This window comes from Pyxicephalus adspersus, chromosome 11 (assembly GCF_032062135.1).
Source record: "Pyxicephalus adspersus chromosome 11, UCB_Pads_2.0, whole genome shotgun sequence".
Lineage (NCBI taxonomy): Eukaryota > Metazoa > Chordata > Amphibia > Anura > Pyxicephalidae > Pyxicephalus > Pyxicephalus adspersus.
The window spans coordinates 19,613,476-19,638,840 of NC_092868.1; the positions used below are offsets into that span (position 1 = coordinate 19,613,476).

General features: G+C 40.7%; 1 protein-coding gene across 4 annotated transcripts in view; it reads left to right on the forward strand.

Moving 5' to 3' along the window:
* LOC140340209 (receptor-type tyrosine-protein phosphatase H-like) overlaps positions 1-25,365 on the forward strand; it is a 362,696-nt gene that overhangs the window by 226,127 nt on the left and 111,204 nt on the right. For all 4 annotated transcript variants that reach the window (XR_011922623.1, XM_072425256.1, XM_072425257.1 and 1 more), the window contains exon 13: positions 9,890-9,934. Coding sequence is in view for 3 of the 4 variants with exons in the window: in XM_072425256.1 (XP_072281357.1) it covers positions 9,890-9,934 (45 nt within the window). In the remaining variant the exon portion in view is untranslated. The remainder of the gene's footprint in view (positions 1-9,889; positions 9,935-25,365) is intronic.

Here is a 25,365-nt window from a genome sequence, read left to right on the forward strand (position 1 = left end):
AGAAGAACTAAATCTGGAGAGACTGACCTTTGTCAAGATGAATCGGGCAAGGATCTGCCAGGATTTCCACCCACCAATGCCTGATGCATCTAATTAGATGATCCATGATCCACCCAAACCTTGACAAAAGAGACCGGTTTCTTCTGGCTACCTGCCACACATCAGATGCCAAGTGCTCCTTCTTTCACCCACCTTCGTCAGCGGACACTGGTATTGCCACCCACCGCCCCACTCTGTCACCGGGTCACTTTGTGGTCTCCTGATGCTGCTGCCGCCATCTCCACACTATGTCACCTTGCCACTCTGTGGTCTACTCATGCTGCTGCTGCCATCTCCACACTTTGTCACCTTGCCACTCTGTGGTATGCTCCTGATGCTGCTGCTGCTCCTGCCACCTTTAGACTCTGTCATTGTGCCACTCTGTAGCCTCCTGATGCTGTTGCCAACTCTAGACTCTGTCATTCTGCCACTCTGTGGCCTCCTGATGCTGCCGCCACCTCCACACTATGTTATTGTGCCACTCTGTAGCCTCCTGATGCTGCCGCCACCTCCACACTCTGTCAACGTGCCACTCTGTGGTCTCCACCTGATGCTGTCGCCACCTCCACACTCTGTCATTCTGCCACTCTGTGGCCTACTCATGCTGCCACCACCTCCAGGCTCTGTCATTGTGCCACTCTGTAGCCTCCTGATGCTGTTGTGAACTCCAGACTTGGTCATTGTGCCACTCTGTGGTCTCCCCCTGATGCTGCTGCTGCCGCCACCCCCACGATCTGTCATTGTGCCACTCTGTAGCCTGCTAATTCTGTCGCCAACTCCAGATTCTGTCGTTGTGCCACTCTGTGGCCACCTAATGCTGCTTCCACCTCAACACTATGTCATTGTGCCACTCTGTGGACTTCTCAAGCTGTTCTCCTACCCCCCCAAATCCATGACTGGGCCACTACTTTGCCTTTTTGGCGTGGATGACATCACTATTTATTTGACCGTTCTTCTGATCTGTCAGAAGAAAGGAAAAAAGAGACGCAGAACGGATTCTGTCTGTGTAGCAGCTGTAAGGCCTGTATGGGCCCATCAGAAATGGCTTATGATTTGGTAGCCAAAAGCAGGAGTAGATACAAAACAAAGAAGACATGCAAATATTCCATTCATGTGTCATCTCTGTTTTGGATCCACTCCTGTTTTGTTTTTTTGGCATTAGCAATACTGATGGATTATTGAGCAAATGCTGACCCAGTGAAGGCATATGCTCCACAGACAGGATCCGTTTTTTGTGGGTTATTGATCGGAACAGAGGAAGAGCAAAATAATCAGTGACGTCAACACAAACTTACCGCTGACACCCTCCCCACTCTGTCGGAGGGGGCTCTACTTGTATAAGCGGTTATTAGGTTCTGTAGACATCTATGTGGAATCAGCGAGGGTGTAAAATTAGGGCGCATCGTCTTGACGCTAACATGGACCTGTAAGGCTTGAGTTCCCCGTGACTGCCCAAATAAGTGAAGTGTGCAGTGATTCTAATAGCGACGCCTGCTATCTGCATGTCATACTGACAGTAATTTTTCACTACCACAGCAGACTCCCTATGCGTGTTACTGCAAGGCACAGCATTCTACTTCTCCATCAAGGCTCTCTGCAGGCCAGAAATAGACCTTTTTAACGCGTTTCGCCGCAAATAAATTCGGATCGAAACTTTTCGAAAAATTCGGCGAACCTGCCGAATCGAATTTTTGAGAAATTTGCTTCAACAGGGGAAAAAATTCCTTCCTAAATCCATGGGGCAATCGGATGTTCCCTGGATCAAAAGTCTCTGCTATCTTTACTTTAAGGCCTTAATACCCATTTATATTCTGTGCTTTTAGAAAAACATCAATCTTTTTCCAAAAGTAATCCATAGTAGTTGCTGAAACTACTTCCTGAGGGAGCCTGTTCCATATTTTCACAGACCTTACAGTGAAGAATCCCTTCCTTATCCAGGGCTTAAACTTAATTTTCTCCACATGCAAAAAAAAAAAAAAAACTCTTGTTCTTTGTAATGATCTTAAAGTGAAGTTTTTTTTCAAGGGATAATAAATTCAGTTCAGCTAGTCTCCCCTCATAGCTGAGCTCCTCCATTGCTTTTATTAGTTTAGTTGCCCTTCTCTGCACTCTCCTATTTCCACAATGTCCTTTTTATTAACTGGTGCTCAAAACTAGACTGCATATTCCAGATATGGTCTGGACTAATGCTTTATACAGGGGCAGGATTATGTCTCCATCTCTGCAGTCTATTCCTCTTTTGATACAAGAAATACTTTGCTAGCTTTTGATATGGCAGCTTGGCATTGCATGCTATTAAGTCTATGATCTTCCAGAACCCACAGATCCTTTTCCATTCCTGACTCCCCAAAATGTATTCTCCCTAGACAGTATGAAACATGCATGTTGTTAGCCCTCAAGTGCATAACTTTACCTTTATTTATTTTTAATGTCATTTCCCACTTGGCTGCCCAATCAATCAGTATATCCCAGGTCTGCTTGTGGATTATAGTGATCCTGTATGGACTTGCAAACTTTGGTGTCATCTGCAAACACAGAAATGGTACTTTTAATCCCAAACTCTATATCACACCACTAACAACCTTAGACCATTTAGAGTATGAATCATTATTCACTACTCTCAAAGCCAGTTCTCTATCCATTTACAGATTAACTTTTCTAAACCTATTGACCGTCTCTTAACCGTCTGTTATTGTAACTAAGACCAGGCCTTATCCTTACAGCACTCTGTTGAGCATACGCTGGTCTAACCAGGCCCTGAGCCTGTCCTGTTTCCTCTAACTTCCTTTAGTCACCAATGGAGATGGTGCCCCCTGGTTTCAATGCCTGTTACAGGTGCCACCTAAATAGGTGCAAAATGTCACTATAGGTCCAACAGGTATTGTAAATGCAAAAAAAACAAAAAGAGAATATCTTGTGGTTCCAGACTAATTATTAAGTCATGGGACTCAAAAAACTTGCCGCTATACAGAGCTCATTTAAGATACTTTTTAGTCTTATTTCTGTCTCATTTGCTAACGCGTTTCTCCCAATGGCTTTTTCAGGGGTAGAGTGGGACCAGAGTATAATAAACCAGATAAAAATTAAATAGTTCCTAAAGTTGCACAAGTACATTTATATTTATGCAAAGTAGGTAGTGAATATTCAATGATGCATATATGGAGAAGAATATGCAGATAAAAATGGAAGTAATGATATTGAAGTAATAATATAGGAAAGTGTATGATCATAAAATTAATTGAAAAATGTTTCTAATGTGGGATATATGTGTAAGCATTAAATATATCTGTGTAGGCAGAAGGGTCATAATTAGATGATCAATAGATATGATAACAATATGATCAATGTATATGTAATAGACAGTAAGAAATATTCATTATTAAATAAGTTAACTTACAAATTTGTAAATAGTTTCCAAGACTTCACAATTAATTTAGGTAAAATGGATAGTAGTGGAAAATTAAGAAAAGTGTGATCTGCATTTTATATAGAAAAATCAATGTTGAATAGGATAATATATGCACATATTTAATTTACAAATAGTGTTAAATGTATAGACAAATAATGAAAACACAAAGTAGCTGTGGAGTCCAGGACTTGGCATTAATTTTAGTTGTTGTAAATGATGGTATTCTAATGAAGTTCACAGAAAATCTATGCATTGTGTTGAATCAACATATGCATAAATTAGTTATAAGATAGGTTAGAAAATTCCTTATAATAGTAGATAGCAACAAGTGACAGAATACTGTATTAGGTCTAATTGATTCTAGTGAGTCTCTAATATAAAACAATTAATATTATTATTGAGTAATCCAATAAATATGTGATGAAAATGTATATAGTGTTAAAAATGCTAAATGCACTCCAATAAATCTGGTAAACATTACACCCAGTAATGAAAGCAACATATATGTATGTCTATATATATTAAATATTACATGATAACTTTTTCCATTAGTTATTTAAATAATTTTGACACTAATGCGATTAGTGACAAAATTAGTCTTACAGATCCGCGCAGGCCCAGGGGATCTGTGCCCTCTTTAGTGTCACCCACCTTGCACTCCCCTGCTGCCTGCACCAACTATGCTCAGGGATTCCATCCTTGCTTCTGACCATGATTCTGTCTCACGTTCCTGTACCATGCTTTGTTCCTGCTTGTCAGCAGTCATCAGCCTCTGTGTGCACAGGGGCCACAACCTGGTAACAGCCTGCAGCATAACATTCTCATCTCTAGAAACCCTGGAGAAAACCAGGCTGTTGCTTAGACTCAGCCTGTGTACATCTCAGCCAAGCCAGCTGCTGACACGGAGGGTCATTCCTGTGGCACTGTGACAGTTTGTTCAGGCCATGAACCCCGCTGACTCCCGCTACCTGACTCTAAGCAGGACCTGCTGCAGGGGGTACAACAACAGGAGTCTCTGCAACCTAAAGTGTTGGAGGTGTTCTTTGAAGGTGTAATGAGCACCTTAACAAGTTCCAGTCTGCCATCAGTCAGCCCCCTGCTCCTGCGACTCCAGCTACAATTCTTACTTCAGTCTCAGCCTCCATACCACCATACTCCACGCTCTGGATTCCTACTCCTCCTCACTACTTCGGTGAACCCAAGCTCTGTCGAAGATTTATTAATCAATGTCAAATCCAGTTTGAATTGCAGCCCTAGAACTTTCCCACAGAACGAATCAAGGTGACAGGGCTTGGGTTGGGCTTCACCTTCACCCCTTACTTGGGCTTCACCCCTCTGGGAAGAGGGCGATCTTCTTACAGACCTTCTACAAGGTATTTGATGAACTCATGGCCAAGCCTCTCCAGCAGCCTTGGAAATATTTGGCCTATGTCAAGCCTCCCTTGTTGGCCAGTATGTCGAACCTTGGCTATAGAATTTAAATGTAATTATGACACTCTGGTGGCAGTGTTCTGGCAGGGCCTCGCAGACCATATTAGGGATGAACTTGCTGGCTGTAATCTTCTCTCCACATTTGATGATTTGATGTCTGGGTTGACTTTTGCTTCAAGGAGCAAGTTCAGGAAACCCAGAGAGTCTGGTGTCCCATCAAGTTGGCTGCAACTTTCCAGAACCACTCCGCTCCGGCAGTTGAGCCCATGCAAGTGAATCATGCTCGACGTGCTTCTGAGGAATATGCATGCCTAAGACATCAGAACCTCTGCATTTACTGCTCCGGGAAGGGCCATTAAAAGTACAGAATAACTGCCAACAGGAGGCCCAAAAAGCCAGTTCCCAGGGAAATTGGGAGAGGACTCCCTAGACAAACCTAAGCATAAAGCAGGTAGAGACTTTACCACCTATTGCTATTGACCTCCTCCCTTCTTCTCTCCCATGCAACAGAATTTGTACTCTCTCTTTTCCAGAAACTAAAGCAAGGTCTGAGTAAATACAAGAGAATTGTTAGAAGGGCTTCATCTGTAAGTCCTCATCCCCAGCAGGGCAGGGTTCTTCTTTGTGCAGAAAAAGGATGGTTAGTTAGTGGCCAAGTGGCCAGGCTTTATTTTGCTGTTTGTTTTATTTTGCCTGTTTTTGGTGTAAAAATAGTATTAGTGAATAAAACCATTGATGCACTTTTAACCTGCTGGCCCTGTTTCCGTTTTTTTTGCTACGGGCGATTTCACAACATATACATGTGTTTTTTTTTTTTCACTACCGGGTGTATTGTTTACCAGATTAATTGGAGTCATCTTCCTCACTTATTTAATGGATTACTCATTAAAATTATTTAATTTTAGATAGATGTAGGTATACTTACTAATTTCTTTTCACTTGTTGCTATCTACTATTATAAGCAATTTTTAAACCTACCTTATAACTAATTCAATTATATGTTGATAGACAGGACCTGTCTGGACGGCTGCTGTGGGTCCGCCCTTATCTATACACTGTTTCACTCATCTACATTGTGTGATACTCTCCTTTGAAGCTACCATCTGAATACAGATCATACGGTTTCTATTATCTACAAGCTATGGACAAGTCACTTTGACAGTCCTAAGAAAATACAAACCCTAATCAATGAACTGTAATTAATTACACCTATAAGTAATATATCCATCATATCAATTCATAAGAATCAGGGAGTCTCTCCAGTTTCACATATATCAAGTTGAAACCCCAAGCACCCCAGTGATTTCATGATTGGTATATCCATCAAGTATTGACATACTTTTAATATTGTATTGGCATAATTCCAACACTGCACTAAATTTTAGGGTCTCCATTATCCCCTGAGTAAGCCCATCTGGGCAAAACGTGTCGGGATGAGACCCCCGCTTTTTGACTCATTACCTATACGCAAGTTTGTGACTTTATAGTCATCAGTACAGAGTGGCTATATGACATCTTCTGCCACCCTAGAACATTGTTTTATCTTTATAAACTATTTAATATATTTTTGTATACTAATAAAAACTGTAATTGATTTTGTATACCATCGTTTTCTTTGTACCTTCAAAAAAGCCTGCTTTTCCTCTCTCTTCCCTTTTCATTGAGTGTATTCCAATTCTTGGACGAAAAAAGCTTTGGCACTTAACTAATTGATTGAGAAAATATTACTGTATTAACAAATGTACTGTTAGCCACACATAATACTTAGGTGTTTTTATAGTACAGATAACAGACAGTGTTAAACCAGGGAACATGGAATCAGGAAGGAGTTTTTTTCCCCTGTTGAATCAAATTGTAACAGGGTTGTTTTTGCCTTCCTCTGGACCAACTATGTCTTATAGAGTTTTATATCTTGGATATGTTTATTTCCCTAGTAGTTGAACTTAATGGACTTATGTCTTTTTTCAACCTAACCTACTATTTAAATGGAATGTAATGTAATTGATCATATTGTTATAAATATCATACCTATTGATTGACTAATTATGACCCTCCGGCCTACACAGATACATTTAACGCTTACACATATATCCAACATTAGAAACATTTTTCTATAATTTTGTGATAACTTTCCCATTATTTTACTTCAATATCATTACTTCCATTTTTACCTACATATACTCCTCCATATATGCATCATTGAATCTTCACTATCATACATTGCATGAATCAAAATGTACTTGTACAACCTTAGGAATTGTGCATTTGATTTGTATCTGGTTTCCCTCCTAAAGAAGCTGTTAGGCAAAATGCTTCAGAATATGGCCCTGATTTATGAAAGCTCTCCAAGGCTGGGGAGAATACACTTTCAGAAGTAAAGCAGTGTGATCCAGAAAACATGGAATGGATTTTAAAAAATCATTTGCTAGCGAATGTTTTGAATCCTGGAGCAGATCCATTTCAGGTTTCCTGGATCACCCAGCTGCACTGATGAAAGTGTATTCTCTCCAGCCTTGGAGAGCTTTCATAAATCAGGGTCTCTGAGTCACCAATGAATTAAATAGTATCTTAGATGGGCTCTGTATAGAGACAAGTTTTTTAGGCCCATGACTTACTAATGAATCTGGAACCACAAGATATTATTATCCTTTTGTTTTGTATCAGAAATGTTCTCTACCTTTGTTATTTTGTGAATTTGTTGATATTTCAACAATATACTTGCTTTTGCTTTGCCAAACAGAACCCTGTTCTTTTTAGTCTTTTCTCACTCTCAACTCTACAGTAGTAGTCTCTTTTTCACTTCTTTGTTGAGCACAGGGTACACAAGTAACACCTCTAGACCTGAAATGAGTCATTCCAAAACTGACTGTCTCTTCCCAAGATCTAAGGTCTGGAGGTATAGATCTAAAGTCTAAGCAGTGAGGTCAGAGCTGTAAGCTGCTGTGGAGTTTTACCATCTAATTTTTGGTAGGCTGCAATTAATTAGATTTTTGTTTATTTATTAGGATACACTTCTAAGTATAATTTAGAAGTATAATTTCCCCGCTAATGGACTTCAAGGGCCATTCATCCCATACCTCCTAATCTGGCTTTTCTTGGCTATCCTGGCCACCCTAGATAGAGTCTAGATAGACACTTGTCAAGATTGTCCTAATGGGCTTAATATATTAAAGCTCTCCAAAACTAGAAAAGATACCTGGGTGATCCAGCAAACCTGGAATGGATCTGGTTCAGGATTGAAAACATTTGCTAACAAATTACTCTTAGGAAATACATTCCAGGTTTGCTGGATCATCCCCATTCATTGATGAAAAAGTCAGACCCAATGGGCCTGATTTCATAAAGATCTCCAAAGCTGGTGAGAATTCACTTTCACCAGTGAAGCTAGGTGATCAAGCAAACCTGGAATGGATTTCTTCAATGTCATTTGCTAGCAAATTCTTTGAATCCTGGGCCACATCCAAGTTTGTTGGGTCACCCAGCTTCACTGGTGAAAGTGTATTCTCTCCAGCCTTGGAGAGCTTTATTAAATCAGGGCCAATGTCTCAGTCCCTACTGGGGAGATTCATCACTCTAATGGTCATTATAATCATTGTCAAATTGTAACAGAACATAAAAACTGCCACTAGAACTGCTTTCGTAACAACTGTGATTTTGGAATTTACCTTTAAGAGAATAATTCCATTACCTTCCTATTTGGCCATATCATCTAATGTAAATGCCATATCCCAAATCTAAACAGAATAAATTCCTTTGCATATATTTATTGGAGCTTTTAGGCATCTCATATACACGACACAATTTTAAAATCATGTCTGCAAACTTTATTAAAAAAAAAAAACAAATCATAATAATAAAAACCACAATCATATATCACATACAATTAACAGTATCATAAATTGTTTTACAGCCACATGATATAAATTCTTATAAAGTGTCTCCAGCATATTTGTTAACGCGTTTCGCAGGATCAATAGCCTGCTTCTTTAGGGCAACCAAGAGACCTATAAATTTACAGTAATACATAAAAACGTTTGACAAATCTTTTTGCAAACCTATCTTCCACAAATCACCAACAATAATATAAGGTTTACACCTCTTCTTATAATTCTTATACTTACAGTTCCAAAGATTTGTTTTTCCACATTTTTCTCATGGGCTGGAAACCAAGCTAATGTTGGTGATTTAAATACCATTGTGTTTTTTAATATTATGGTTTGATTAATAAACTTTCCTGGCATGATTACAAAATTGTGTTGTAAATATTAGTTGCCTAAAACATGCTCTATAAACATATGCAAAGGATGTTTTTTGTGGCAATTTTTTAAGATTGTATTCCCCTTCATTTTGGATCATTTTCTATAACATTTGTGTTTTTAGGGCAAGAAGTGAAAAAAAGTCTGCCTAGGAGTTCACAGTCTGCAATAAATAACATGATAGGGGTTTCAACCCTTCCAAACCTAAAACTGAAAAAACTTTTTGGTTATACCTACACTTTAAAACTTATATGTTATAGTGTCATACTGAATATTCCCAGTTCTTTTTCTAAACTAAATCTCAAATACAGAATAAAAGACACTTACCACAGGTTAGCATTATTCGGTAAACATTTCTGACTGCTGGCATGTTCATTTCTTGCATGTACCTTTGGCCTTATAGATACTTTTTGCTACAAAACAGCTGTTGGACAGTACCATGATTTGAAAAAAAAGGTATATGTGAGGGATGGATTAGGTCCAGCCCATTCTTGGCATTAAAGTCACGTAACCCCAGAGCTCATTTTTATAGGTTATTTACAACCTGCTCAATTGCTAGTCTAGGTTGATGCTGCCACTTTGAAAATGCTTTTATTGGGCTGATTTAGGGACAAAAAATAAAAAAGCACATGGATATTTTACATTGCCTTTTTGTATTCATACAGAATTCTATTGTTCCTTAGGAAATATGTGTGTGTGTGTGATTAAGCCACCAGAATTTATGTGCACATTTGCACTGTGTTTTTTTTCTTAGGTCACCAAAAACCCCTGACGTACCCTTTACATCTGAACTCAAAAGGTAACTGGTCATGAACAACCGTGCTGTCCATTCTCTGTGTATTAGACATTTACACATTTCTTAATCTATCAAGTTTTTATAGGCTTAACATATTCCTCAAGATACAAGTGTAATTAGTGAACAACATAAATAATATATAGTTATGAAATTACTGTATGGTGGTGGCTTTATAACCAATCTAATTGGTAATATTGTCACATCCCAACATTTGGCCTTATTTATTAAAGCTCTCCATGGTTGGGGAGGATACACTTTCAACAGTGAAGCTGTGTTATCCAGCAAACTTGGAATTGATTCCTTTTAAGTTATTTGCTATTTGATGGCAAATGTTTTGAATCCTCCAGATCCGTTTTAGGTTTGCTAGATCACCCAGCTTCACCAATAAAAGTGTAACCTCTCCAGTATTGGAAAGCTTTACTAAATCAGGCCTTTAGGCTAAATCTAAAAACAACTTAAAAAAAAAGAACCTTTAAGGCAATAGCTGTATGTAATATATATACAACCAACTAATGTTTAAAATATTGCTAACAGATTTTATTGTACATAATTAGGAACTTTGTGCTATTGATTAAGTATATCAAAACAATCAGTCTTAAACTACACATAACACTGGTAAACAACCTGATGCTTTTCACAAATTTTATTTGCTTCTTCAGGTGTTAGTTTTGAGACCTATATGTCCATAATAAAAATATACATATTATTCATCATGACATTAAAAATAATATAGAACCATATGTTACAAATAAATTCAAATCACTATGACAGACTGGCAGATCCCGATCCCACATCTTTCCTTCAAATTAGGCACAGCGAAGGGAATCACTCATCATCCAGACTTATTTAAAAGATATACCCATATATCCACATCCCCAATCTCCAAGGAAAAAGAGGAGTGGGAAGATCCCATATTAGCCCCACAAATTCAACATAAATTAAACATTCCTAAACCCTCCTGGCGTTCTAATTATGTCCGTATTTTTACGCCAAAAGCAGTACATTGTTTTGCATGGAAATGTATTTTACATTGTAGCCTATAATTCTTAGGCATAATTTGGCACAACTACCTGTTCCTCACACTTGGTAAAGCACAGGCATCCCTCCTCTGCTGATGCCGACAGTTCTGATGCTGGCCATGCCTCTGTTGCCAAGCTTTATCAACTCCGTCCATGCCACCGGCCAATCAGAAAATAGCCTCTTAACCAGCCCTGGCTATTTAGCTAGCTAACAGACTCCATTTTGTGTTCCTGCAACAAGTCGTGTCTCCTTTGTGTCTCCATTGTGCTGACCCCTTAGTTCTGTGAACTAGTTCCTGCACACCTGCTGCTTAATACAGTGTTTCCTGTGTCCAGCTCCCGTGTTGACCCCTCATTGTCCAGTCTGATGGTTCCCAGCCAACTTCCCTGTGCTGTTCCTGTATTCCTGTCTGCCTGTGGATATCTTTGCTTCTCCTAGGCCTCCTGCCATTTTCAGTGTCCCCAGTGTTCCCTGTGCCCGCAGTGGCCCCTGTGTCATTGTTGTCTATCTCCTGGATCTCCTGCTATTGACCCCTGGCATGTCACCTGACCTCTCTTGCTTGCTGCCTGTCTCGACCCCGGCTTTCCTTGACTATCCTCCTGCCTGGTGATTTGGTACCGTGCTTGCCCACCTTTGTGTGCCCAAGGACCACAACCTGTCTGTAACCAGCAGCGCAACATCCTCACCATCAGAGGCTCTGGAGAAAACCTGGCTACGGCTCAGACTCTGCGCCTTGGCCCTTCCCAGGGCTCGCACCACCTCCATACGCCCCTATTGGTCCTGTCTCTCTGTGTGTGACATAACTCACCAAAATATGTCCAATATTTAATAATAAAGTTTAAATTAAAAAAAAATCTGGTAAAACAAAAGGTGCATAAAAATACTGAAACCTGTAATATAACTGTACAGTAGCATATATATATATATATATATATATATATATATATATATATATATATATATATATAAATAAATAATGAATACTTTGTATTGGATTCAATACAGTTATACTTTGTATTTAATCCAATGCAAAATATTTTTGAATTTCCCGCCGTGCCTCCTGAACGCACTGACGCATGCACCGACGTCACCAGGAACATCAGTGCACTCGCCAGCTGAAGATTGGAGGAAGAGGACTCGGCCAGAGGATGCTGTCAGCATTTTTTTTTTACCCCGAACCACACTCGGGAATACGGCTAAGGTGGTTAAGTATAAATGCTGCCCCCCCAGTATGTATGAACCCAAAACCTTGCAATCGTTATCGGTGCATTGCAAATTGGTATATAAATTATCTAGGTTTGAATCATCAAAGCGCAATGTTACATCCAATCCATGTATATAACAAGCGCAACTCACCTACATGGAGTCTCATCCTTATGTCTCCCAGTCTCACAAAAGCTAAAAAGAATTTAAACACGATCATTGCTTGCATTCCAATCTACTTGTTCTCAATTTTTTCAAAGGTTTTAACAATTTTTATGAACCAGAGGTGCACCTGAAGCACCAATTTCAAGTCTTTGCCATAGCTCAGATGTGTAGCGCTGTCCCCTCTGAAATACCCGCCGCACTGATTGACAAAGATCACGTGGAGTACAATGACTCCACCCCCAACTGGGGAAAAAGTCACAGCCAGATGTGAGTGGCTGTATACAAGCTTTGGTGGCAGGTGGAGTGCAATTCGTAACAACCGGTGAAACACAAGCTATCACCCATCGCACCAACATTGCCCCGCACTCACAACAGCAGGTGTGAGTATTGGGGTTTTGCCCTCCAAGTAGTCGCTAGAACAAAGGCCAGGATCAGCCATTGCTATTTCTTCTAGGTGTTACAATGCATCACTTTTAAAATTATGGCTGTCCTACTAAACAAAGAAAAAGCATTTATAAACTTAACAATGTTACACATTTATAATAACCATCATTCATTAATTTACTGATAACATACTGAAAAAAGGTTTATATTTAGTCACAATGAAGAGTGAAGATAAGGTGAAGATAGGTGCATGTTTATATGGATCAAACATATCAGTAAGTCTTGATGGGCAATCCACCCCTATATAGCAAGTTACCCATATTTGCCTAACATCCCATTATTACATTCACTTTAGTTATAAGGCTTTAAGCATTAAAAATTGCTATAAACACATGCATGGGCATTTAAAAATGCCTGCACAAACCAAGCAAAGTGGCAGTGTAGAGTTGTAGTATCTACACAAATGTGCAAATGCACACCAAAGGCAAATACAAAAAGCTACACGCCTTTGAGTGTAATATTCTCTCAAATCAACATGTACCGTATTTTTCGGACCATTAGACGCTCCGGACTATAAGACGCACCAGGTTTTCCGCACGGGAAAACAAGAAAAAAAAAATTCATTTGATTTCCCCTGAGATCCAGCGTGCGGCACTTGTGCCCGCCCATGAAGGCGGCGCCGATCGGCATTCATCAAATCAATCGGCGCTGCCTTCATGGGCGGGCACAAGTGCCGCACGCTGGAACACAGGGGAACACAGAGGAGGAACACAGACATTGGCTCCTATCTGCCTCTGTCTGTGTTCCTCCTCTGTGTTTCCCTGAGATCCAGCGTGCGGCACTTGTGCCCGCCCATGAAGGCGGCACCGATCGGCATTCATGAAATCAATCGGCGCCGCCTTCGTGGGCGGGCACAAGTGCCGCACACTGGAACACAGGGGAACACAGAGGAGGAACACAGACATTGGCTGCTATCTGCCTCTGTCTGTGTTCCTCCTCTGTGTTTCCCTGAGATCCAGCGTGTGGCACTTGTGCCCGCCCATGAAGGCGGCACCGATCGGCATTCATGAAATCAATCGGCGCCGCCTTCGTGGGCGGGCACAAGTGCCGCACGCTGGGACACAGGAACACAGAGGAGGCTGCGGGGACCGGCGGGGATACAGGTAAGTAAAAAAATATGCATTCGGACCATAAGACGCACCCTGATTTTCCCCCCACTTTAGGGGGAAAAAAAGTGCATCTTATGGTCCGAAAAATACGGTATATATAAATAGTGTAAGTGTACAAGTAAATGTTAGAGTTAATACCTCCTTTCTTTGAAGAACAGATATTGCAGAATGTCTGGTAGTGATGGTGTTTGGTGAATGTTTAATAGATGCTGCTAATATTTTCCAGAGCAAACTGTTATTTATTGAAATGCTTAGTGTCCATGGGAAAGGATTTTTCGCTACACCAGAACAGGCCAGTTCAACCTAACAAAATGTGATTATTGTGTGGGCCTGTTTGCTGCATTGCAGGCGGAGGAGCAAATGAAAGAGCAAGGAGGGTTTTTTATTGGCTAAGATATATTTAAAGTAAGTCAAAAGTCTAATACATATGGTACGAGATATAGAGCATATTCACAATTAACAATCATGTGCTATACCCCCCCTTGTTTTCCGTTTGCATTGACATCATGCTGGGTAAGGGGGTATTTTTTTGTAAGGTTTCTAGACATACACTCCTAGTTGAGATACACTCCTAGTTTAGATAAAACATAGAAAATGCCAACAAAGATCCTGTTTGGCTTACTCAAAAGGATCGTGTTTGTTGTGACCTTAAAGGTAAAGTCCTTATGTCCTGACGCGTTTCACCATATCGGCTTCCACAGGGGAGCTTGGGACACATATACTATTAGATCAGATAAAAAACACCAGGAAAGGCATTTTTTGTTGAGTTAGATTTTTGTTTTATACTAATTTTTGGGTGGTGAATCCAGAAAATGACCCCAGTTTTTTGCTATCACATCCAATTTTCAAGATACAGGGTACGCTCCATTTTTCTCAACAAACATACAAATTTTACATACAATGAAAAAATAATGAAATAACTTGAATGTACTGTTTATTTAAATTTCTTTTGTTCATAAAAAAGATTTATTGTTGCTCCATGACATTTTTTTACAGTAAAACATTTGAAAATTATTCAGGTAAGCAGTTAAGGTAAAAATTTACGCTTATAACTTTTCCTGAAGTGTTCAGTGTTAGGAAAATCATGCTGAATGCTCCAACAATAGTCAGGCATCATATTACATCCCATCTACCGCGATATCGTCCTTCCATGACCTTCAAATCCTGGTGGAATAGTTAACCTTGCTCATCACTGACTGCAACAAAGGTTTTCCTGGGAAATTAGAAAGATGGCTATGCTGAAAATGTACCTTGATGCTCCTATTGCAACCAAGCATTTTGTAGCTCTCCAAGAGTTTCTGGACAATTTTTGTGTAATTATTTGCTCATGTGTTTCCAAGAAAAGCCTTGACAATGGCTTTGAATGATAACCAAGCATTCTTTTCGACTTCTGACATTGTCCTGATGAAATGTGGACCATCAAACACACCGGCCTTTATTTTTTCAAATGACAGGCTAGAAAATAGCAAAATGAGGTACTTGAAACAGTCTCCCTCATTTGGCAAAGCTTTAACAAACTACTTCATCAGACCCAGTTTCATATGCATAGGGGGGAAAATAATATTCTTTCTATCAACAAGTGACTCATGTAGAATGTTTGGATCTTGCCTTCTATGAGCTCTGCTGTCCCACATGCATAGATAACAGGGATACCTGATGTATCCGCATTGCTGACCAAGAAGGAAGCATACCATTTTAAGGTCAACATAGATGACCTAATTGTGTTGGTGATATCGCAACAATTCAATGACTCTCTTTATGTCTGCATATTCTTCACAGAGAGAAACTGAATGGCTAATTGGGACTGACCCACATATAATGCCATTGTGAAGGAGGATACACTTTAAGCTCCGCTTTGAGCCATCGATGAATAGTCACAATTCAGTTGAGTTTTAGATTGGATTTCCCAAATCCTCCAATAAACCAGTTTTAGTCTCAGTTCTAAAGTACTAAAACGCTCAGTTCTAAAGTAATACAGAAATGCAATTTCTCTGGTTGGAAAGTATGATGCATTTTAGTAGCATTAAAATTAAGAATGTTTTAGAATGTGTAGAAATCTAGGAATATTGGTGAAATAGGGTATTATGGAATAATACTGTGATGAATGGATGATGCTTAAGATAAAATATATAGTGCTTAATACCATAATTAAGTATTATGTCTCATGAGTAAACACAGGAGTTTAAAGACAAAAAGGAGTTAAATCCTTATAGTAACTACAAACTGTAAGTAAACTTATATAAATCCTTGTAAACAAACAAACATTGTATCTGGGAAAACCATCTAGTAGGGAAGGGGAGGGAAATGCAGGAAGGAAAAGACAATTGATTGTCGTAGGGGATTTTATGATCAGGAGGACTGATAGAATAGTTTGTCGCCCAGACCCCTGCTGCCAGGACCCAGCTGTCTTGGTCCATGTTGGAAAGGCAGAGGGAGCTTGGACAGCTAAACGCATGGCTTGAGTCCTGGTGCAAAAAGGAAGGGTTTGGGTTCATAGAGCACTGGGCTAACTTTTCATTGGGGTACAACCTGTATGCCAGAGATAGTTTGCACCTAAATGAAAGGGGTCTGCTGTGCCAGGGGAATCATGTAGAGGAATGGTGGAAGGATATTTAAACTAGGACAGAGAGGGGTGGGACAGTTAAATAAGGTGGCAGAAAGGTTAGTCATGAGTCAGCCACTAGTGGAGGGTGGATTGAGGATAGTGGGGGGGAGGGTTATGGATAAATGTATGGAGCTTCCCATGTTACAAACATTGGATTGTGCAGTACTAGTTGTACTGAAAAACAAAATGATTTGGCAAACAATGCTGATAAATGCAGCAATGGATTAAAGAGCCTGTTCACCAATGCTAGAAGTCTGGCAAACAAAATAGGGGAGTTGGAAGCCTTAATGAATGAAGAACATTATGACTTAGTTGGCTTTGCAAAATCCTGGCTTTGTTCTTCACATGACTGGGCTGTCAATATTCCTGGTTATACTCTCTTTCGTAAAGACAGAGTCAAACAAAAGGGTGGTGGTGTCTGTATGTGAGAAGTGATCTGAAAATGAATGTGAAAGTGCAGATGGAACAAGCGATGAAATTGAGGCATTATGATCGGAGTTGAATGTGGGGATGCATAAAACACAATTTATTATTGGAGTCTGCTATAGGCCCCCCATTGCTAGGGAAGAAATAGAAAATCAAATACTAGCACAGATAGCAAAAGCAGCAAAAAGTGGAAGAGTTTTAATCAATTGAGGTTTCAACTACCCTAAAATTGACTGGAGTAATGGCACTACAGGAACGGCAAAAGGGAAGATAATTTTATTGTACAGTTTATAGAAGCCCCAACTAGAAATGATACTCTACTGGACCTAGTTCTTTCTAACAATGCAGAGCTTTTACCAAATGTGCATCATAAAAGAGAATCTGGGTAGCAGTGACCATATTATGATTTCATTTAATGTAAGTTGTAAACAGCAAAAACAGGAAAGATAAAAACATTTAATTATAGGATAGCAAATTTTCCATTATTAAGGGCGACTCTCTGTGACTTGGACTGGGACACAACATTGTCCTCAAAAGAACAAAGAACAGAAATGGGAATGGTTTAAGTTTGTTCTACAAAAGCAAACTGAAAATATATTCCAACGAGTAAAAAGTTTAAGAGGCTAAAATTAAAACCTATGTGGCTCACAGCTGATGTTAAAAAAGCCATAAGGAACAAGAAAAGGGCATTCCAAAAATATAAAAATGAAGGATCACCTTCATCGTTTGAAAACTATAAGGAATATATCAAAAGATGTAGAAAGGACATAACATGTGCAAAACTTCAAAATGAAAGATTGCACCGGAATGTAAGGCAAACTCCCCAAATTTTTTAAATATATTAATAGCAAAAAGATCAGATCTGAGCATGTAGGCCCCTTAAAGGATGTCACATGTAAATGAGTCACAATGGCTCAAAATTGACATAAAACAGTTGGGCAAAATTAAGGCTAACAAAGCACCAGAACCTAATGGATTACATCCACGTGTCCTCAAAGAGCTGAGCTATATTATTTTAGAGCCCTTATTTCTAATTTTCAAAGACTCTTTAGTCACTGGCATGGTACTGATCGATTGGCATAAAGCCAAAATCTTCAAAAAGGGAGCAAAGTTATTACCAGGTAACTACAGATCGGTTAGTTTACTGTCCATAGTTGAAAACGTCCTAGAGAGTTTGATAAAGAACCACATAGGGGAGTTTCTGCTAGCTGGCTTCATGGCTTCAAGAAAGACCGAAGTTGGCAAATTTACTCTCTTTTTTTGAGGAAGTAAACAGGTGGACAGTGGAATAGCAGTTGATATAGTGTACTTGGACTTTGCTAATGCATTTGACATCGCACCCCACAGACGGTTAATATGCAAGTTAGGGTCAATAGGTTTAGAAAAGTCAACCTGTAAATGAATAGAGAACTGGCTTAAAGACTGCATCCAGAGAGTTATTTATCCAGAGAGTAATTAATGATTCATACTCTGAATGGTCTAAGGGTATTAGTGGTGTACCCCAGGGTTCAGTGTTGGGACCTTTACTGTTTAACAACTTTATAAATGATATAGAGTTTGGGATTAAAAGTACAATTTATGTGTTTGCAGATGACACCAAACTATGTAATGGAATTGAGTTTATAAAGGGTGTCTATAATCTACAAGCAGACCTGGATGTACTGTTTGATTGGGCAGCCAAGTGGTAAATTACATTTAATATAGATAAATGTAAAGTTATGCAATATAGATAAATGTAAAGTTATGCACTTGGGGGCTAACAACATGCATGCTTCATACTGTCCAGGGGGAATACAGTTGGGGGGGGGGGGATCAGAAATGGAAAAGGATCCGAGGGTTCTAGTAGATCATAGACTGAACAGCATGCAATGCCAAGCTGCAATATCTAAAGCTAGTAATGGACTTTCTTGTATTAAAAGGGGAATAGACTAGAGAGATGGAGACATAATTCTGCCCCTGTATTGTATTGAATTAAGTGAAATTACATCACCATTCCATGTCTTATTTAAAAAAGAGGCAGTACATACACTGAATAGCTTCTGCACTAATGCTTTCTTATTTTTTACCAACTGCTCTAAAGTTTGTCTAATGTGATGCTTCCACTGTTGCTTTGGGTGCAGTTTCATCACAGATTCAGTAAGGAAAGGAGCACCCGTTCCTTTTGCTTCTAAAGCTCTCTACACAGCTGAACAATAATACTCTGCAGCAAAAAAAACTGGCATTGGCCTGTACATGAACATGTGAACTGTTGCTTTCCTTATTTTATGGTAGAACGTTTACCCTGAAATCTGATCACCAAGTCCTATCTTCTTTGCTATCAGTTTCTGGATCTGGCCATTGTTCTCTTCAGATACATAGATGTTCAGACAGGCTTTTCAGTTTCAGTACAACTTTGAAAGTCGCTATAGGCCTAGAAAATTAAATCAAGAGGCAGCTTTTTGGCCCTTGTTGTCCTCCAATTGGAGGAGGGAAAAGACTACCAAAAAAAGGAACTTCGAATTCGGCAGTCGTCACAGTTACACCACAAGACCTGGTAACTGCATCTCAGAATGATCCAGTGATTCAAGAAGTATTTTCCTTCTTATAGGGAGGATGACTGTCGTCTTAGCAGGACATCTTCAGCTGTACTACCAAGAATTATCATCTTGGAAGGGAGTTTGTGTGTAATAAGGGCGAGCAGTAATTCCAGTTACACTTTGGCAATCAGTTCTGAAAATGACTTATAAAAGCCATTTAGGTGTGGTACAAACAAAACAACTTTGCAGAGAAGCAGTGTGGTGGTCTGGTATAAATACCCAGATATAAAGTTTAGTTTGCAATTGTGAACCATGTTTACCTAATGGGAAAAATGTTTACTTCATGGGAGGACAACAACTGCCCTATTACAGGTCAGACCTTTCCCAAAAGGCCTGTGAAATACAATCCAGTTAGATATATGTGGAGAAATTACAGTAGCACTGCAGCATCAAAGGTATTGTCTGATAGATTGGACAGCTAGAGTTTTGACCACTCAATCGTCATACCTGCCTTGGAAGTATGGTTCTCCAGATGGGGTCTATCTGTTTGAGACTTTCCATAAATCAAAGTGAATTTTGGGACATCTACAGCCTACAAATACATTTAAAAAGACATGTCAAGACTCCCTACAGCTCTGCAAAACACTGTACAAGGCAAGAAAAAAATCAGGAAGGCTTTTTTATGTTGCTGGCAAGGCCATTTTATGGGGAGGTTAAGGGAAAATGCCAGATTTTATACAGGCTTCTGAGTAGAGGCAGAAAGGGCCCCAAGGGGGTTCCTCAGGACCAAAAATTAGCTGCCAGGTTTTACCACTTCTTTACAAGCCATACACAGGCTTCAGAGTGGAGGCAGAGTGCCCCATGGGGGGTCTTTCAGTCAAAAAATTAGCCAGTTACACTACCCAAGCCGTACGTTAAGGTAGTTGTTTGGCTGCCATGGCTGGTGTAACTGCCATAAGGATCCTTGCTGCTGCTGCTGGCATATGGAAAGGCTGAGCACAAGTCCCTTATGTTTTTATGTGCTGTATGCGCACGTTTTTGGCTATGCTCCTGCATGAAGGCTGTCATGTGGCTCAAAGTTCCCACAGCTGAGGGAATTCTGGACTCAGACATCCTGTGGGTCGAACAGCAGCACAGGGATGTCCTCCACCTTCTCCTCTGCCTGGTCTTGCCATCCACGGAACATGCCGCCTGGTGTTTGGGTGGATGGCTGCCATATACCCTCCATATCTTCCTCTGCCCCTTCCTCCCCTTCTCACATGCCTGCAATCTCCTCCTCATCCTCCTCCACCTCCTCCTCTTCCTGGATTTGCGGTACACTATGCCTAGTAGGCACGCATGTCCTGGATGATGTTGTAAACGTCATCTCTTCCTGCAGCGCCCGCTCTGTGTCGTGACCGAGCTGCATCATCATCTGTTCCAGCAGGCATATGATGGGGAGGGTGTCACTGACACAGGCCTGATTCCTCCTGATCATCCTGGTGGCCTCTTCAAAAGGTGAAAATACAGTGCACAAGTCCTCAATTTGCAGCCACTCCGCAGGGCTGAGGAAAGGTAGTGTAGGTATACGTCTGAAACGAACAGACTCGTAATCCACCACCACTTTCTGTTGTTCAGACAGCCGCTGCAGCATGTAAAAGGTGGAATTCCAAAGAGTGACCACATCACAAATTACCCGGTGCCCTGGCAGATTGAGGTTTTGCTGTAAATCCAAAAATCTGGCACTGGCTGTGTACGACCGACGGAAGTGCGCTGACAACTTTCTGGCTTTCAGCAACAGCGGCTGGAGGCCTGGGTACTTTGCAAGGAAGCGTTGTACTATGAGGTTCATGACGTGGGCCAGGCAAGGTACGTGTGTAAGGAAGAAGTTTAGGAAGGCAAGTCAAAGGAGGAGGTGGTAGTGGAGGTCGAGGAAGAGATTGCATGGCGAGGAAGAGATTGCATGGCGATGGGCTCTGGGCGGAGCTAGGTATTAAGGCCTTCCTGCAGCTGCATCTTCCCCTGCTGCCACCAAAGTTACCCAGTGAGCTTGTGTAGGAAATTTATCTTCCCAGTCCGTGCTTGCTCGACCAACTGTCGGTTGTCAAGTGCACCTTGTCAGAGAGCTGCAGGGCCACAGACACATTGCTCTGCATGTGTTCATGCAAAGCAGGAACACATTTTTGTGCAAATACTGCCGCTTGGGCACGTACTATGGGTTTGTGCAGAGGAATGTGTAAGGGAACACATTGGAGTCCAGCAGCCAGTAAGGGAGGAGCTCAAACACAATCAGCTGTGCAGTTGCTGCATTGATTAGCCTTGTTTTGGGGTCATTTGGACCATATTTTCTCTTGGGATCCAGCATCTGGGGGATGGAAGGTTGGATGCTGCTAATGCTAACCACAGAAATATTGGACGATGGGGTAGACGGTGTGGGGGATGGCAATGATGCCTGGTCTTGACTGCTAGCAATGCGACAAACACCAACCGCTCTGCCTTGGAGCTCCTCCTCTCCGCTGGTGGAGCCTGAAAACTGTAATGCTCAGTTACATCCCCCACTCAAAGGGGGACCTTTGGTGGCAGAAGGAGGAAAGGCAGCGGAGGAAGATCTAGAAGCTTGAGCGCACCAAGTCCTGGGGGCAACAAAGTGCTGGGAGACGCAACCAGTTCCGCAGGGGCTGCTATATGTGAAGACTGCAGCTATAGATTGGGGGACTGGTGTCTGGGGAATACTGGTACTGGCCTGGGCCTTACAGTCACACTTACCTCTTCCTCCCTAAAGCGCAGGCATCTCTCTCCTGCGCATGCGGGTAGTTTTGACTCTGGCCATGCCTCTGGTCCCAAGCTTTATCAGTTTCGCTCAATCCGCTGGCCAATCAGAAAATAGCCCTTTTTTCATCCCTGGCTATTTAGTGTTCGTTCAACGTGTCTCCACTGGTGCCAAGCCCCTAGTTCTGTTGAGCTAGTTCCTGTACCCCTGTTGGCTAATTCAGTGTTTCCTCTGTCCAGTTCCTGCATTAATCCGTCATTGTCCAGTCTGTTGGTTCCCAGCCAACTTCCCTGTGCTGTTCCAGTGTTCCTGTCTGTGGATATTTCTGTGTCATCTGTGCCTCCTGTTGCTTCCAGTGTCTCCTGTGTTCCCTGTGTCTGCTCTGGCCCCCGTGTCGCTGGTGTCTATCTCCTGGATCCCTGGTAATTGACCCTCTGATATGTAACTTGACCTTTCTTGCGTGCTGCCTGCCTTGACCCCGGCCTTTCTCGACTATCCTTCTGCTTTGTGATTTGGTACCATGTTTTATATTGCCCACCTTGGTGTGCCCAAGGACCGCAACTTAACAGTAATTAGCGGCGCAACATCCTCACCATCAGAGGCTCTGGAGAGGACCTGGTTAATGCTTAAACTTTGCGCTTTGGCCTTTCCCAGGACTCAACCACCTCTGTGCAAGCCGTAGTGCACCCATAGCCCACTTAGCGTGACAGTTTGCACGAACCATATATACACCCTGTCAGACCTCAGCAGACCCCAACCAACTACTCTCCCAGAGGCTGGGCTTCCAGGAAGCTACTCAAACCCAGGTACTTCGCTAGCTTCATGTGCTCACTACCCGCCTGGATCAGCTTCTGGTCCCATCCAGTGTACCTGTTGAACCTCAGGTCCTTTTTTAATGAACCTGTTCGAAAAAAAAAACACTACCCACTCTTATCCCTGAGTTCCTTGACCATCTCCGTGGTGCTCAGATCTTCCAAAATTTTGGAGACTTTTTAATAGGGACAGATATGGAACAATGGATTTAGGATTCATGTGTTTGTTCCTGACAGGGAAAGTACATTTTTTCGCCAGCCCTGGAAAATTATAATATCAAAATAAATATGGTCCAAAGACAGGGTTTTTTGGCAACAATTTCTTGTGTATTCAACAAAACTTAATACATTCTCTAGTGTATAAAAGAGCAAATATAATACCACCAATACAAATTAATAAGGTACTTCCTCATCCCTTGAGGTTAGTTACCCAAACATTTTCATTACCATCCACAGTACAGTTAGAAATGTACTTCCTCCCTTTTAGAGGTTATGTACCTCCTATACTAGACACAATTACTTAAAGTGCATAGAACATGTAACATATGAATATTTCTTATATCGCAGCTTTGATAACCCAATGCGTTTCGCCCAATCTAGGCTTCCTCAGGGGTGATGCTACGTATATTGGAGTTCAAAGCACTGTTTCTTGAAAACATCTAAATATTTAATAGACATGTGTTACAATAATATATTGGTATTTAAATAACTGTCTTATTTCATACGTTTAGTGATAATTAGGTTACTTTCATTGGAATGTACTATCTAAGGTTACAATAATCAATCTCATATTAGTCTTAGTATTTAATCTTATATGGTACATCAGGGGTCAAAAAGAATATCCTGTATGCACAATATGTACAATATGTTTGAATAGTCTCCTTAGTTCAGAAATATCTTTACTAGTTTTCCACATACTGCTTTTTCCTTATATAGATAAATACATTTGTAGGGATATACATATCTGCTGGAAGCAGGCATGTATATTCCCATACTATCAGTAAACCCATAATAATAGATCATTTTATTTAAGTGAATGAGTAAGATGTCATAAAAATATGGTAACAGACTTACATTATCCTTACTTGTGCGCAAATGTCATTTTGTGGAATAAAAAAGTAATTCTCTTCAGCCTGTATGAAAAAGCACTCCTTTTGTATGGGGTTTCTAATAGGTTTTCTTAATGAACATTCTATATAGTAATGTATATTGTGTATTAAAGGTAGTTTTAGTTATTTCCTACCCTTCTGGATATGAGGGATACGTCCACTATAAGGATGAATAGGTATAAGATGTGCTTCTGATAAGAATCCACTAATAAACCTTTAGTGGGTAAAACATTGCTATAGAAGCTTATTTATTCCGTGCCAAAGTATATTATGCCATTATTCAGGTTTGTTTGTTTAGGCACTTACCCCTGGATGTGTCTCAGAGTTGCCTGCAATGTGAACCGCCGCTGCAATCAAAGGGTGGAAAGCCGAATAACAGGGGAGTATCCTGAAGCCGCCCATATATGGACTAATGGGTCAGCATTCTGGAAGTTCCTCTCACCATGTGCACGTCGGACAGCGTGGTCGTCGTGCATAGAAGACATCCGATTGGAGGACATCCTGTAGGAGTCCGCCCATCGGGTGACCTGGAGGAAAAGGGGAGGAAAAGAGGGGAGGGGGAGAGAGGGGAATCCCACGGCAGGTCCTCTGGCTCAGTGCTAGTACGCCATGCGTCTAGATGATGTACCGCGATTAGCACAGCGCACTTGTCCAATAGAACGGGCACATACGAGGATGCAGCATGATGGGGTGACAGTGTCACCACCATCCGCTCCTAGTGCACCGACCAAATTTATGCCGATGCCCCAGTCCCTCGCAAGTCAGGGGGCATATCCAGGGGTCCCATCTCATGATCATATGTCACATTAATGATTTCTTGAACTGCAGGGAAATGAGACGGGTGGAGCTGTATTTTAACACAAATAGTATATAGATCAGATCTTAGGTTAGGAAAAGTTTATTACAAAAAGTTTGTTGAGTATCATAATACAGTAAAAATACATTACATCAGTAAAAGTTTTGTAGTAGATAATAGATCGGATCTTTTGTAGAAAGGGGCGTATATTGCAGAAGGTTCCATTTGATATCACCATACAGTCCTAATAAGTTACATCAATAAAGGTTTTACTTAATAAATTACATTAAAAAAAACAAAAAACAAAGAAATGCAAGTGTATCTGATCTTAATATTTGCCTACACAAGCAATGTAAAATACATATATATTGGGGTATTCCTATCTATATATACACTTTAACAATATAGGAAAAGGTCGATATTTATAATAATAATGGTATAGACATTATCTTTTTTTTGTGTGTGTGTGTGTGTGTGGGG